This window comes from Gobius niger (assembly GCF_951799975.1).
Source record: "Gobius niger genome assembly, chromosome: 6".
In the NCBI taxonomy this organism is placed as follows: Eukaryota; Metazoa; Chordata; class Actinopteri; order Gobiiformes; family Gobiidae; genus Gobius; species Gobius niger.
In genome coordinates this window covers 13,410,113-13,425,343 of record NC_136857.1, presented here as the reverse complement: position 1 = coordinate 13,425,343, position 15,231 = coordinate 13,410,113, and the positions used below count along the sequence as shown (strand labels likewise).

Sequence of the window (15,231 nt, the reverse complement as noted above, 5' to 3'; positions counted from 1 at the left end):
TCAACCACTGCCTCTATATGCTGTCGAAAGGCCTGTTATTACAGAGACCGCAGTGGCTTGGAGCTGGACACGCTTCCCAGGTCAACGCCCACACACACTCTACATGTTTGTTTGCTTCAATTAGTCCCTGACATCTTTCCCGTTATGTCTTGTCAGATTTTCCTTCAGTGCACCTCAACATTTAAAGTAACACCTCTTCAAAAATAGACCAACCACAGCTGACTCACAGGGTCATAAATTCTCTTAATGACCAATGGTTTGTAATGAAATTGTAAATCAAATTATTACAGTTTAACATGTTTTTGTTTTTCTCTTTTTGTCCTTTGGGGTTTCCATATTATTTGTTGCATGGGATTTCATTGTAAGTTGTGTTTTGTTTTGATTATCTGGTTTTATGAAACATGAGAGTGAAAAGTGTTGTGGTTTGAGCTGTGCTATGAAAGGGAATATTTTTGGAGTCTGATTCTGGGAAAGAAAATAAAACTCAAATTGAGTTGCTTTCAGGCTGTTTTTGGTTAAATGATCAAACTTATGTCAACCTTACATTAACAATGTATTTTCTTTATTTTATTTGACTAAAAACATGGTAAAATCACCTTTGGTTGTAAAATTTCACTTAAATTTTGAGGGACCTAACATGCCCTATGCATGATCACGTCATGTATAAATCAACCACATAGGTTAACTGAAGACGATCAAGATACTGTTTTTCCTTTGATGAGAAACATAAAGTTCTAATGACTATGCGCACATCATGACACAGTTTTACAATATCATCAATGCTGTTTTTCTTTCTTTATTTTAAGGTTGTCCAAAAAGTGTAAAGGAGGATGTTGGTTAGCGGAAGTTCTGCTTATACTGATAAAGTTGTGACTTGTTTCTGAGGAAAGGAACTGCTAACTGCTGTGGTCAGCTGTGAACATGTGGTGAGCAAAAGAGCAAGCACTATTACACACATTACCAAAATATTCTATTTAGAACTGTGTTTTAGATTTTATAATTAAATAAATGTTATTAATAAAACATGTATTGAAAAACAATAGAAATGTGGTTGTGGAAAACCTACCAGAAACCCAAGAACAATTGATCCTGGAGAGTCTAGGACGAACCATGATGTAAAATAAAGGCGTTATGCACATACAGCCGCTGGGTCACTGACATGTCAAATATGCACAAAAGCCATAAAAGGTTACATAATGCTCCTTTAAGTAATTGCAATAAACTAAGGTTCAAAATTCGACCACCTATTTTCTTTGAATACACGTAGAATATATGCAATGAATATTTTATTTCAAATTCGGTACTGTAGGACAAACAGTGATGTCATTTGTGGTGCAAGAGGGAAATCCCCATCATCCAAGGTTTCCACAGGCTTCCAAGAATCTGGATCTAGGTCTATGATCCATGCTTTAGTAGATTCTGACATATTGTAGAGATGGATAAATAAGAGGCTCTTGAAAAGGATCATAGATTGGGTAGACCTACAGCCTAAAGAGTGACCTAAACGGTTTGGATTTTGTCATAAATATTTATTGCCCTCTGTCTGATTTTTTTTTTTTTTAAATGTATTATTTTAATTTACTGAAAGAGGGAGCGTACATATTTAAATTGTTTGTTGAGGCCGATCTCATTCTTAACTTGCCCAACCTAACTTTCCAGGGGTCTTATTTACAAAGCTCACTTACGTACAAAATGGTTCCAGAAGTAATGTACGTAATGTTTCCCATAAAGTTTGGGATTTTTAAAATAAATAACAGGCCATGCTTTTGCGTCACAGAAAATCAAATAATGTTAACATATGTAATTAAAAAAAGAAAGAGAAGAAATGCACAAAAGTTTTATCAGAGGTGCCGATGTCAATAGGAAAATCTTCAAAATGTAAAAAAGCAGGTAGCCAATAACCAAGGTATATTCATTCAATAAACATAACATTTTGGCAGAGCCTTCTTAGGATCTGAAGCTGCAGCACAGATTACATGATTTTTGCAGTCTTAAAAGATTTTGTGAATAATGGGGCGGTCCACTCTACATGACTGAATTTAATGCGATTACAGAATGACCGGGGGTTCAAGAGGCCACACTACACGCGTCTGTTCATACTGCTGCATTAAAATACTAGTGTCCAGCATCTCTGTCCTTCCTCTGTCCTCTGGGAAAAAACAGATCAGCAAAAATTGGTTTTGCTGGGGTGGCATGAGGATCGGGGTTATAAAGCACTTTTGGAAGCATCTTTGAACACTGTTTTTTTTTTTTTTTATTGCAATGACTACCATACGTTGTTGAAGTAATATATTATGTTATATTCCTCAGTTACTGAAAAAAAGTTATATATTTCTAAAGCTCGTTACTTTTGTAATACTTTACCACAACACTGACAGTGGCCTTCTTCTATCTGTAACCATAAGGAAATGCCACCTGGCTCCGGAAGCCCCTGGCTCCTATGGACTTTCCAATGAATTTGTTTTGCCCTTCTGTAAGTCAGTATTGAATACAGACTTGTCACTCTTACCCCAACGTGTTTGTCTTAACATGCACAACATAGACCTACTTTTATTCTATTTCTATTTTTATTTTTACCCTATTCTAAACAATGGAGATAAGTCCAATAAGCCAACCAAATTGCTAGCATGAACGAGCTTCAGCTAGCCTGCGCCTCAGTCCATTCTTAATTACAGTCGATGGTCACAACTCGGGAAGACTCTCACCGCGACTGTAAATTATAGCGAAATCCTGTTCACTTCACATGCCCGGTAGTTAATAAAATAATTAGGCTATCTAAAGATTAAAAAAAGGAAGAAAAAAAAACTTCCAATAAAAGAGTTTAAAATGCTAATAGGAAAGTAGGTATAGGCTCGGTTATACACATGATGCAACCCCATTATTTGTGTACTACTTTCATTAATTTAATTTATTTATTTATGTTTTGTGTGTGCGTGTGTTTTTTTTTTTTTGCGGAAAAGGCAAGGTGGACGTGGATAGCCAATGGAAAGCCTCGTCTTTGAGCAGAACGTGTTACGCATTATGTGACGTTGTGCACTGCTGTGCTAGCTTGACTGCTAAATTGACTGCTAACGTGAAGTAAGATGGATTCTCCCATTCTGGTAAAGTCCGCATTTTCTGCTGTTGTGGGGATTTAATAGTTGGGATTGTGTTAATTACGAAGTATGTGCTGATTCCAATAAATATATTTGAATCTTCGAGTCGCTCAGATATAGCTAACTTAGCTTCCTGTGCTAAGAACTTAGCGTAGCTTCTATGCAGATGCTGTGATGATGTGGAAGTTTGTTATGAAATAACAGAGTACAATCATATTATTCTCTGATTTCATGTAACCTTCTCATTCCACTTTGACAGGAACCATCCCTATACACCGTAAAAGCTGTTCTCATTTTGGATAACGATGGAGACAGGCTTTATGCCAAGGTATGGTGTTCGTGTACAATTCAGAACGTCTTATAATTTTCTCGAGGTAATTTGATTGTCTTTTTTTTCTTTTTTTTAATCAAATTATAGTATTATGATGACACGTATCCTACTGTCAAAGAACAGAAAGCTTTTGAGAAGAACATCTTTAATAAAACTCACCGGACAGACAGTAAGCACTGGTGACATAATATCATTGACCTAATATATATTCTATATAGAACATTAAATGTGGTGTCCTTTTAGGTGAAATCGCTCTACTGGAAGGCCTGACTGTGGTCTACAAGAGTAACATTGACCTCTTCTTTTATGTGATCGGAAGTTCACATGAAAATGAGGTATACACTCCGCCATACTTTGCAGTACTCTTAACAGAAGCTACGATATAAATACATGTTTAAATGATAATAATAGGAAAGTGATATCTTGCCTAGTATATTTTGTCTCACAAACAGTGTCAGTTGAATGCTTAGAGACTGTGTACAGAACAAACACAAATGTGTTGTGTTAATCTAATTTCTTTTCTACAGCTCATGCTCATGGCTGTTCTCAACTGTCTGTTTGATTCGCTCAGTCAGATGCTGAGGTATGTATCAACACTTCTATTTTGAAATCATTTGTTTTTTAATTTTTAATAAGGATTGCAGAATATTTCTCAATCTGCATTTTTATTTTACAGGAAAAATGTCGAAAGAAGGGCTTTGCTAGAAAACATGGAGGGGCTGTTTCTTGCTGTAGATGAGATAGTTGATGGAGGGTAAGTGCCTTGAGTTAAAACATAAGTAGAAAAGCCTGTATTTTCCTGGTTATGAAAGGATAGAGCTAATCGATATAATTCTCTGCTGCCCCCTGCAGGGTAATTTTGGAAAGTGATCCTCAACAAGTAGTGCATCGCGTGGCCCTCAGAGTAAGCCATTGTTCTTTCTTCTCTTTTTATGACAAAAAACACTGTTATTGACATTTGGATCTATTTTCTTGAAGGGAGATGATGTGCCTTTAACAGAGCAGACAGTTACCCAGGTGAGAAAAAAACACCTTGATCCTTTCAACACTGTAAATTTTATACCCTCCATTAGTATATTAACTGTTAGACTCCTCACTCTATAAACTGTGAACTCAGCAGCCACATTATCTACTCCTTGCACTTCCTCCTTGCATGCAAGCACCTTTCCACAGGATCTCGGCTGGGCATTATAAGGCATTAAAAGTCATTAAATTAATGTTGCCAAAATTAAGGCCTTAAATGTGAAATGTGAAATCTGAATTTATTAAGAAAATTATGACATTGCCCAACAATTTTTACTGTATAAGTTCATTGAAAATACCAAAATGGTTTTAAACATATTCAGTTGCCGTTTTGGAAATTGAAAAAAAAAAGAGAAAAATACAAAAGAAGAAAAAAAATAGATATATAGATATAGATATAACTACAATAATAAATACCATTGTAAAAGATTTGAGCCTCAGTCACTACTCCTTATTTTGTGCATCTTTCTAAGTCTTTCTGCTTTATAAAACCTGTTTGTATAGTTGCTCTAACACCAGAACACTCTGTAGTGAATGAGGATGGATTTTATAAACACATCTTTCTAAATACTCTCTGTACCTTTCTCAGGTTCTGCAGTCAGCAAAGGAACAAATTAAGTGGTCCCTCCTTCGATAAAGTCACTCCAGTTTGTGAGCGGTGAGACTCGATTCGGCCCAATCTGCTGCACTGATCCAGGTTTATTTGTGAAGTGCCACTGGCTAAATCACACACTCTTCACTTACACTTAAGTCCTCTATGACCTCTCTGCGTTGGGTTGTAATATGAAAAACAAGAAAATGTATAGGACGTGACATACATTCCTGTGTGCTGGTCTTTTCATAAACCGTATGCATGTTCATTTAATCAGAGACCAATGGTAAACCTCATCGAAACTTAGAAAGATGTAAAAACATTCCTCATGTGTCTTTGTGAATTATGTTATTTTGGTGCCTCTTTTATTTTGTTTTTCCTATGACTGTACAATTTACCAACTCTACAATGTGATTTTTTTTTCTCCACAAATCCATGAACTATCTGCTGTTGAAGAACACCATACTTTTGGTTTGGAATAAAAAAGACCGACTTCATTCATTTTCATTTGTTTATTCCTCTAGGGGTCACAAGTGGTGGAATACCTTCAATAACATGAGGTTAGGAGAGGTTTACACACTACAGTCGCCAGGTTAGTCTCAGATATAATTTTCTCATGAAATACACATCAGTGGAAGAGTGGAGAGTTTCCAAGTAGTGAGATTATATTCACTAAAGGGTTTAAAGTGGACATATCACGTATATGGGGCTTAAGACTTATAAACATTTTGGTGCTTCAGCATCAATAGTTTACATTTGATCATTATCTATCAAAATGATTAATTAAATTGAGTCAGTGAAATACAGGCGCTAGAGCTGCGGAAGACCTTTCCTGGTTTACAGCCGATGTCCTTAAATAGTGGACTTCGGTCCGGATCCCCGAGCCGTCCGATCTGGACCCAAATCTGATTATTAAAAAAGTATATTATATATATTATACTTACAGGGCTAAAAGCTATTAATAGACAGCGGCCGGCAAGTCAGGGAAAGCAAAAGACAAAGAGTGAGCAGACCAGGAGGATGCAGCTCCAACAGGCGAAAAGAAATGTTAGATGGCGTGCTCAAAATAGAGTACAGTAGATATGGAAAACAGAGCTTTAAAACAAGAATGGACTGACAGTTTCGTCTTACCAGGCGGCAGCACAAAACCAGTGTCTCGTGTTCCTGAGACTTTCGGTCAGAAGCTGCAATATTAGGCGAGACTATCACTAATCAAATATTGCTACGAAACATATTCTATATTTAAGTCACAATGCAGAACATTCCATCTTTTGAGGCGAGACACAGCAGGTGAGAACATTGATTTTTCATGCAGTAAATGGTCATGTTGAGACATTTAGCTGTTTTTTTTATATATATATATATATATATATATATATTGATTGAATTTTACAGTTGAAATCATATTGCAACACACACTTTCTACATCCACCTTCGCAGTCATGCACACTTGAGGAGAGAAAGACACGATCTAAGTTCACAATGGCACAACCATTATTGGAGAGAATACCCATACATGAGCGATACATGAATAGTATTCCATTATTCCCTAACCCTGGGCATAAACCCAAAATTTACAGCTCCATGTGCCGAATTGGCTCTCAGACCGTGGATTCTGAGCCCCTCCAAGTCATGACTCATTAACATCTTAGTTTTAATGTCCGATTAAACAGGATTACCTGAAGATTACACACAAAATTGCATGAATGTAGTGAAAAATTACTCCAGGTGTGTCTTTGACCCCAGAACGTTATAACACGGTTTAAAGCTCCAATTAAATCAATGCTTTTACAATACTAAATTAAGCATGAATTCGTCTTTTGAGCCTAAGTTTTCATGTTGTAAAACGATATTGCGTTAGCCTTGCGACAGAACGGACCTAAAAAAAATACTAAGGTAATGGCGCCATCTGCTGGCATCTGTGCTTTCCTGCGTGACTTGGCATTTGAAAGACAATAGAAAGGTTTCAGCATGTGCCCGCAAGTCTTGTCATCTCTCGAGCTCTGATCTGGAAACAGGTTTTATGGACTCTAACTTGATTCATCTAAGTTCGAGTCCGTGCAGCGTGAATTGCGCGCCTCCGTGTGTGTGCATGCACCCCCAACAACGCCATCTTCCTCCTCTCATTTCAATGCAAATGAAGGATAGCCCCCGGAGTGGATCAGCTTGACAAGCGGCACTAGATCATGATGATACCTGACGCACATCGCAGGAAAAGAAATGATCTCCACGAGCGAGGAACATGTTTTATGCAAGCGAGACAGACATGAGCAACTTTGTAATTTGGTTTAACTCCATCAAAATGTATATTTATTTTCTTATTTGGCTGCTGATGCAATTTAAATTATGTTAAGCTGACCGTCGAATGAAGTAGCAGGAATAAATCACACTAGTGGCACTGTAAGAATTTTTCATTGCTCATTCCCTTGCAAATAATTAGGTAAATGGCATTGTTAACTTTTATTAATCATATCGAACAAAAAATAGCTTCAGAGAAAATTGATATAGATGGAACACAAGCAGCTATTTAACATGCATTAGTTAAACTATGTGGCTTTTTGTGTCAATAATTTAGGAAATGTATTTATGTGCACATCCAATGGGAAAACATCATACATCTTGTAAATTGGCTTACCACATTATTAGCAAGCTAAGGAGAATGCAAGGATCGTGGCATGGCAAATCATCTGTAGGCTTACTGAAATGGTGCCAATACTCCCGATATTTGCCTGAATAGGACACATAGTAAATACAGGGGTATTAATCCAAAGGTGAAAGTTTAATTATACAGAAAGAACAATAATTGTCAGGGAGGAAAGCAAGCGTGTGAGTAAATGCAACACTAATAAGATAAATTGGGACATTTTATGGTTTCCAAGACTGAGCGCGGGTCAAAGTCTGCAGCATTTGTGGCACGTGTTTATGTGTGAGTGAATGTGCCGTGATATTGCCACATAACAAAGAGCTGAGACTCAATGAAACTGTTATTGGCTGTGACCTATGGGCCTGTGGTATTGGCGTTCGTCCAGCTCGATTCAGTGTGGGTTTCTTTATGGTGTGCAGATAACCTGAATGAAAGGAGAAATGCTGCCAGTTCTCTCCAGTGCTACTTTGCTCCGTGATGTCAATAAGCACCTGTATCACATTTATAGTAGTATATAGCTATTGTCCCTGCTGTTCGAATAGAGCCTGGGTCTATGTCTAGAACATTAGGAAGGTTAAAAAGGATGAGCTTTGCAGACTCTATTGTTAATGTGATTTGGAAACGTCCTTTACATGCAGGGAGTCGAAACTGTTGTCACTTTGGTTTAAATGAATCTGCATTAGATGTGAATTCAATCCACTAATTACAATTGCAGCATCATTAAACTGGAAAGAAAAAGGGTTATTAATTATAAGGGAAAGAGCATAGCACTTTGAAACACTATTGTTGGACATGCTGTACATAACATGCAGTAAAATTGTCAGACATGTAGGGTAGTGGTTCGTAATTGATCGATGTGTACAGTGAAATAGTCTTGCTGTTGTGTATGTGCTAGTGACTTGCCCTGGTGAATTAGAGTCTATAAATTATCATCATCTGTTAGCTTACAGACTCTTTATGTCATAGTCAATGGGTTTGAGCACCCATCCAATGGCATGCCCTTACTAAAGAGAAACAACAGCGGGGAAACAATGACAGCGGCTACAGCCAATACAGTAAACATATAAGAGAGGCCCATTACTCAGAGCAGGACAAAGGCCGAGACCCTCATGATATTTAATGACCTGCTGCGTTATAATGAACAATGTATTTTACTGCGGCTTTCACTGTTACATTCAATGGGTCACTCAAACAAGAAACTACTAGAAATAAGAGCTCATTAGAAAGTCATTATTGCTCTTTGTTGTGCTCTTATTGTCTGTGCTTTCATTTTAGTAGTTACTCTGAAGTCCTATTGCCATGTTAAAAAGCTAATCAAAGACTGCTCTAAGCGTGTGTTTCTATACACAGGAATGGTTGGTATGGGCCCAGGCCTGCTCTCTTTGCTGCAGCAGCGTCATGCAGCTTGACGTGCTTTATAGCCCCAGTTGCCCTCTCTGGGTCTGTTTATGGATTCCCATAGAATAGAGAATCATGGCCTCTCCAGGAGAAGTCGTCCAAAAACAACAGCTCTACCTCACTCTCATCTTGCCACCGCGGCACATAACTCAAGCTGCAGCTTCTGTGGCAAAAAAGTCTTCATAGTAATGATATAAAATGATTGTAAATTTTGATGCTAATGTTTATATTTTGTTGATTTAATATAAAAATGTCACCACAGATGTGGCTGGTTTATTGGCTGCCGTTACAGGTTGATGAAAAAATTGTGGGCTTTGTTATGGGAAAGGGCTGGGATTGCACTGCCTTCGGAGAACCAGTTGTTTTACGATGGCTTTAAGATTTATTAGATGAAAATGCTCAGCTTTGATAGGATAATGAAAACACAACGCCAAGGACATTGTTAATTGAGGGAAGCTGCATGTGTTAACGCCTCAATAGTGCGCTTAGAAAGGATACCAATCTTGGAAAATGAAGGGGTTTTAGAATTTTGGAAGCGACGTACACTTTGAAATAAATACATTTATGGCTTTGGGCTGAAACAAGATAGAAGGCAAAATTTCCCTGTAATGAATAGACCTTGCCTTTGGAAACAGCAATTTCAAAGCTCTAATTTAGGCTCCCAGTGCTTCATCGTGTGAAGCTGGACAACTGGTGCACATCTGTTTTGAGGAGGACCTATTCTATTCCTCCTCGTTGCGCTTATGGACGGTGATCCAGAGGGCAGGGTGCAGCCGGGCGCCTGCTCTTCTGCTGCTGTTGTTGTGCCATGACAGCAGAGGTTCCTGGGTTATGGCTGTGATCAAAGGGTCAGCACTAAGTTTAGGTTTTGTGATGATGCAAAAGAGCTTTAACGGCACCCATAAGTCATCTCTCACTGTAGGTAGTCAGTCTCAGACACTGCACTGTTGGCCATAAAGCTTTATGAGTGTTTCTTTGCTGATAGTTAACTCCCTCCACCACATCTGTCAGGGGGAACATACAGCTGCTTTATGCAATTTTTACATTACTGCAATAGTCTTGTTTTGACACCTCTAAACTGCAACTTTGAGCAGCACCATGGCATATTTTGGATGGAAAGAAAAGCGTTTGTGTGGCATACCTCTTGAACCTTTGGCTCACACTCCCTCCCCTCCCTCGACTCCCCTGCCTCACTTTCTCCCCTCCCTCTTGGTGGATTCCCCAACCAGCACCACAACACCGTTAACAGAAGCTGCCCTGACAGATTTACTGCCATCGTCTTTCCATTGGCCGCCAGGCTGACAGCCCAGATTTAATGCTATCTCCTGATTGGCTGGAACTGTGACAAGCAAATTTACAGCCGCACCGTGATTTGATGCCTCTTGCCTTTGAAGTGAGTTACAGCTCTGTCGCTTATAGGACACAGAAACGGTGTCAGGTTGCAATCGTAAAATCTTATCCCTGGAGGGAGGGGAGGTGGTGCTGGAGTATAATGGTGCTGACGTCATGAGAGAAGAGACCATCTTCTGAGAAAAAGAAATGGAGAAATAGCAAATTGGAGCGTGTTTGAAATGGTCAAGTATCCACAGTTTGATAGATATGCTTCTGGCTGATGTGAACAATTAGTTTACTCAAAGTGCTTTGATAAATTCCTGTTTTTATTTGTATTTTTTTCCTCATGAAAGTGCAGAGGGCAGTGATGGGTGTATGCATATGTACTATACCAATTGTTCATAGGGGCTTTATAAGTCTTTAAATCAGTATCCATTATTATTTTTATATACATTTTCAATGTATTAGTGGAGATCATAAGCTTCATCCTCAAGGCTGTCAGGAATCTCCTTCCCTCTGTTGCCCCCTGCTGTGTACATATATTTTGGGTTTGAGAGTAACATAATTTTGTTTCCCTGTATGCGCTTTACAAGTGATAGGATTTTCAATAAAGCGAAATGAAGTGAACTGATGGTTTCATAATTCAATGGGCTTTTAAACTTGAACAGGATAATTTAGTTTGAGCTAAGTTATTGAGTCGTTTTGCACGGTTATATCACTAAAACGGCTTTTTGCATAATGACCTTGTTTAAAGATCATACCTAAAGCACCAAAATTCCCCCTTTCTCCTCTCTGCGCTTTTCTCTTGTTGGCACTTTAGACTCTTAATGACCAAGTTAGTTACCCCACAGTGACAGCTAATAAACAGCAATGTCACTTTGTCACATCTGGCACTATCTGTTCTATCCAGGCCCTGTGTTTGGGATGCACGATCATCTATCTGCAGCCCATCTCTTCATCAGTCCATCCTGACAAGATCAACAAGAGCCACAGTGTGACCCTGGCGCAGCCTTGACCCATAGAAATCTCTCAGGGCTGAATCGCACGCCTGCCCCTTTTCTCAACCTGAAGCCAATTCATTCCGCTCTTCTCTCTGATATAGCGGCGCCCTCTTTACTCTCCTCACATCACACATAAGGTCATCTGCTCAGGTGGAGGATGACTACACTGCGGAGGTAAGCCCCGGACTTGCCCTGTCAGGAGAGATTACGTAATTTCGGAGACCTTTTGGTGAACTTCAGATCTTGAGGTTAGGGAGTGTGTCCTCTAACAGCATGGAGACAAAACGGGTTTTACACAGCCCTAAAGAACTCTACAAAATGATGGATATGTAATACAGGAAGTGGCGCTGAATACCGTACTGAATGGCAGCATCTTCAAACTGTTCTCATTCAACTTCATGCTTTGTGACAATAGTAGGAGTTGTTGAGTCACATGCAGAGGCTTCTCTCTCACAAAACGGTTTCTTTTTTCTTGTGTATTGTTTTTGTTTTGTCTTCTTCGAGGACTATATAAGACACAAGTGTTTTTGTCTCAACAATGATCTGGACAGGGCTCATTCGATCTCAGAGGGAGACACCACACTATCTAACAACCACTCCTGTTCTGTCTCGGGCTGGGTGCTTTGTTCATACCGGTATTGTAATGATACTTGGTTTACAATGCCAATACCTGAGCGATACTTTTTCCAGTACTTATACTAAAAATATTTGTCATCTAGAACCAAAAAACAGAACAATCATGTTATATCCCATAACATGCTTTTTATTTAAATGTGAATAATGTATTTGAGGTGAAACAACCAAGTAACTTCCTTTAATTATGTCCCTGGACCCAACAGACATGGTTTGGTATCTGCTTTGGATACTTTTATTCATAATGATCTTGCTTAAAGTCCAGGGTGCCTCAGTACCCATCCTGTCAAGGGGAGGTACTGATGGGAAGATGATACCTCTGGTGTAACATAACTTCCACAATTGTATCACACTGTATTGGTAGGCTACATTGTACAGGGGCCATCTGGTGGTGAAAATCTATTACTGCAGTCAACTTAAAAATACTCAACTCAATTTGATATCATTTATTCTTGTTCTTGTGAACCAAATTGTCATGAATGAGTTTGTTTATGCAGCTGATAATAAAGTGATACATGGTAAATGGACTCTACTTACTATATATAGGGCTTTTCTACCTCTATCAGGCCCAAAGCGCTTTACAGTAAGGGCCCATTCACTCTCATTCATACACCAGTGTACGCAGTGTCAAGGCAAGGTAGGTGAAATGTCTTGCCCAAGGACACAACGACAGTGCACCTTCAGGAGCTGGGATTCGAGACGACCCGCTCTACCAACTGCGCCACCATCGATATTTTAGAAAGAGGTAACTGCACTTAGGAATAGAAACTAATGAATGAGCCAACAATAACATATTGGTGATTCAACCCGCTTTAAATGAATCAGTCACTGATCAAGAAAAGTAAACAAAAAACAAATTTGTGACCCCTTGTGACAGTAACAGAGCATGTTTATGATAAATCCAAATGACAAAATTAGTCTTATGTTGCTCTCACTGAACTATCTCCCCCTGCAACTCGTTGCACAATATGATGACACACAGTGACCTCGGCTGTGACTCCTAAGCCCCGGAAATCTTAAAAATGATCTATCCAACTAGCATATTTTCATACATTGATACTGTACTACAATGAAATAAGTGTCGTGACCTAGATTTATGTCTGACAAAACTCTACTCTGTCCAAAATGTTTACCAAAAAGTGACTCTTGGGTAAAAATGATCTATGAATATTCATAATCTGACATGAAAGTAGGCCAAATCCAAACTTCAGTATTTCCCTTGTTAAAAAGTGCGATGACAGCTTTGGCCCACGTTCTCCTCTGTGTCAGACATTTGAGTCCTGGGAATGGCATAGTGAGCCAATTAATCTTATTGAGTAACACTAATTAGAAAAACGCTGGCAGACGTTTGTATGTGGGACAACTTGAGGTGCAAAAACGACAGACCATCCTTCATTTTTTTCCCCCCATACCAGTTTGTTGGAAAGCATTAGTGTGATATAAATACATCCAAAATCTTTATCACCCATGGTATCTTTTACAACCATAATCACAGACCTATATCTTCTGCCCTATAGGCTTCCTGATTTAGTATACTGTACTTTGTTTGCTTTCATTGTTTATATATTTTAAATCGTTAGTTGTGTCCAAGCTAATTTTTCACATCCCTATTCTTCACGGGAATGAGATTATAAGCACTTTGACAACGTTCAGGGTTACCTTTCAGGGTCATAATCACTGTAATACTAATAAACAACTAGCCTGCTAGTTCATGAGTAAAAAATGCTTTATAATAAATTCATGGTAGATACACAGTGTCTTTTCACAAATCTGTACTTGTATAATTTACTGACAGAGGGCATGACTTTTTTCTGTCTGGAGTGCCATGTGCCAAGTGGGGGGTGAGGATTGAATGATTGATGCAATAACTTGGAAATTGAGTTGGTGTCTAGAAGTACATTGTAATACTACAAAATTGGTACACACCATGTTCTGCTACGTGTTTAGGGATTCAACAACATACATAATTTATAACTGCATAATAGCCTCCAGTACGGGAGAATATTGTAATATTAAATCATTAATAGTTAATGCCTTCGCTCTTTCTGTTCTGTTTCTTGCGGTTTGAACTTGGACTTTAATATTACTATTATTGAATTAAGTTGCTAAATTTATGCTTAATACAATGCGCCATGTTGGGTGTTATTGTTAAATAGTGCAAACATAGTCCCCAAACTTTTCACACCGTGTACCACCTCATAAAATGTTTGACCTTCCGAGCACCAGGCCTAGTTCAAGCCTAAATTAAATTATGTCTACAATGTATGTAAAATACAGAAAAATGCAAAATTTGCATGCCTTGCCAAAGTATATGAAATTATCTCCAACTAAAAGTATCACCAGTGTCACACGTTGCTGTTTGAGAACCACTGTTTCATACCATTCTTCTTCTGTCACTTATTAAGAATACTACAAATGTGGTTGGACTGCCTTTTAGATCTAGTAGCGTTGTTTTACTGAGGTTTGGTGAAAGCTGACTCAGTTCAGACAGAAGAATTAAAATGTTAATGATGAGCAGCAGCCGCAGTGGCGCACTGACGGCCACAGAACATCTTGGACAGCTTAAATATCACTGCTAATTAACACAGAGAGGTGGGCTGTCACTGGGGTGATGGATGTAGAGCCAGGCACATCGCTGCTTTCACCCAACCAGCAATTCCTTTATTAATCAGAGCTGAGATGAAAAGGGCCTTACACAGCTTGGAGAGAGGAGATAGCAGGAGCTTTTGTTGAGAGGGTTTCAATCATGCACCACAAGCTTGTGATGTATTTGATCAGGGGACATCTAAATATTTGCAAGCGATATAATGTTGCTAGTACAAGGACCTTGTTTTTGTAAACCTCTGAACCATCCAAATGTTGACCAAGCTACAGTCTGAGAAGTCAGGGCAGATTTACACATGGCTGGGGAGATTTTTCTTTGGAGGGGCTATTCTTTCTCCTGTGACAGCAGAGGTGAAGAGAAAGAGAGAGAGCTGGCTATCAGTCCTTCCAGTTCAAGTAAGGCAGGCTGCCTCCTACACGTTACCTCTATGATCCCACTGTCTCGCTGAGATGATTTCGAACCTCCATGATTTCAGCACTTTGTGTATGAAGATGGAGTGTTATCTCTAAGCTCTGATCTCCTCCCATCTTCCTCACTTAAGGAGGTCCATTGTTAAGTGCCGGGGGCCTGTGGGTGC

The 15,231-nt window shown here is 38.9% G+C and overlaps 3 protein-coding genes across 3 annotated transcripts in view; 2 read left to right on the top strand and 1 right to left on the bottom strand.

The window, feature by feature from the left end:
- LOC306964035 (rho-related GTP-binding protein RhoA-A-like) overlaps positions 1 to 15,231 on the top strand; it is a 470,655-nt gene that overhangs the window by 187,360 nt on the left and 268,064 nt on the right. The gene's annotated exons all lie outside the window — the stretch shown is intronic.
- znf740b (zinc finger protein 740b) overlaps positions 1 to 15,231 on the bottom strand; it is a 220,933-nt gene that overhangs the window by 199,592 nt on the left and 6,110 nt on the right. The window lies entirely within an intron of this gene.
- On the top strand, positions 2,978 to 5,485 carry copz1 (COPI coat complex subunit zeta 1). The gene is made up of 9 exons (XM_079557878.1): positions 2,978 to 3,101; positions 3,355 to 3,423; positions 3,514 to 3,595; positions 3,670 to 3,761; positions 3,954 to 4,009; positions 4,103 to 4,180; positions 4,279 to 4,330; positions 4,405 to 4,443; positions 5,039 to 5,485. The coding sequence occupies exons 1-9, from the start codon at positions 3,084 to 3,086 to the stop codon at positions 5,084 to 5,086; spliced, it is 534 nt and encodes a 177-aa protein (XP_079414004.1). The 5' UTR covers positions 2,978 to 3,083; the 3' UTR covers positions 5,087 to 5,485.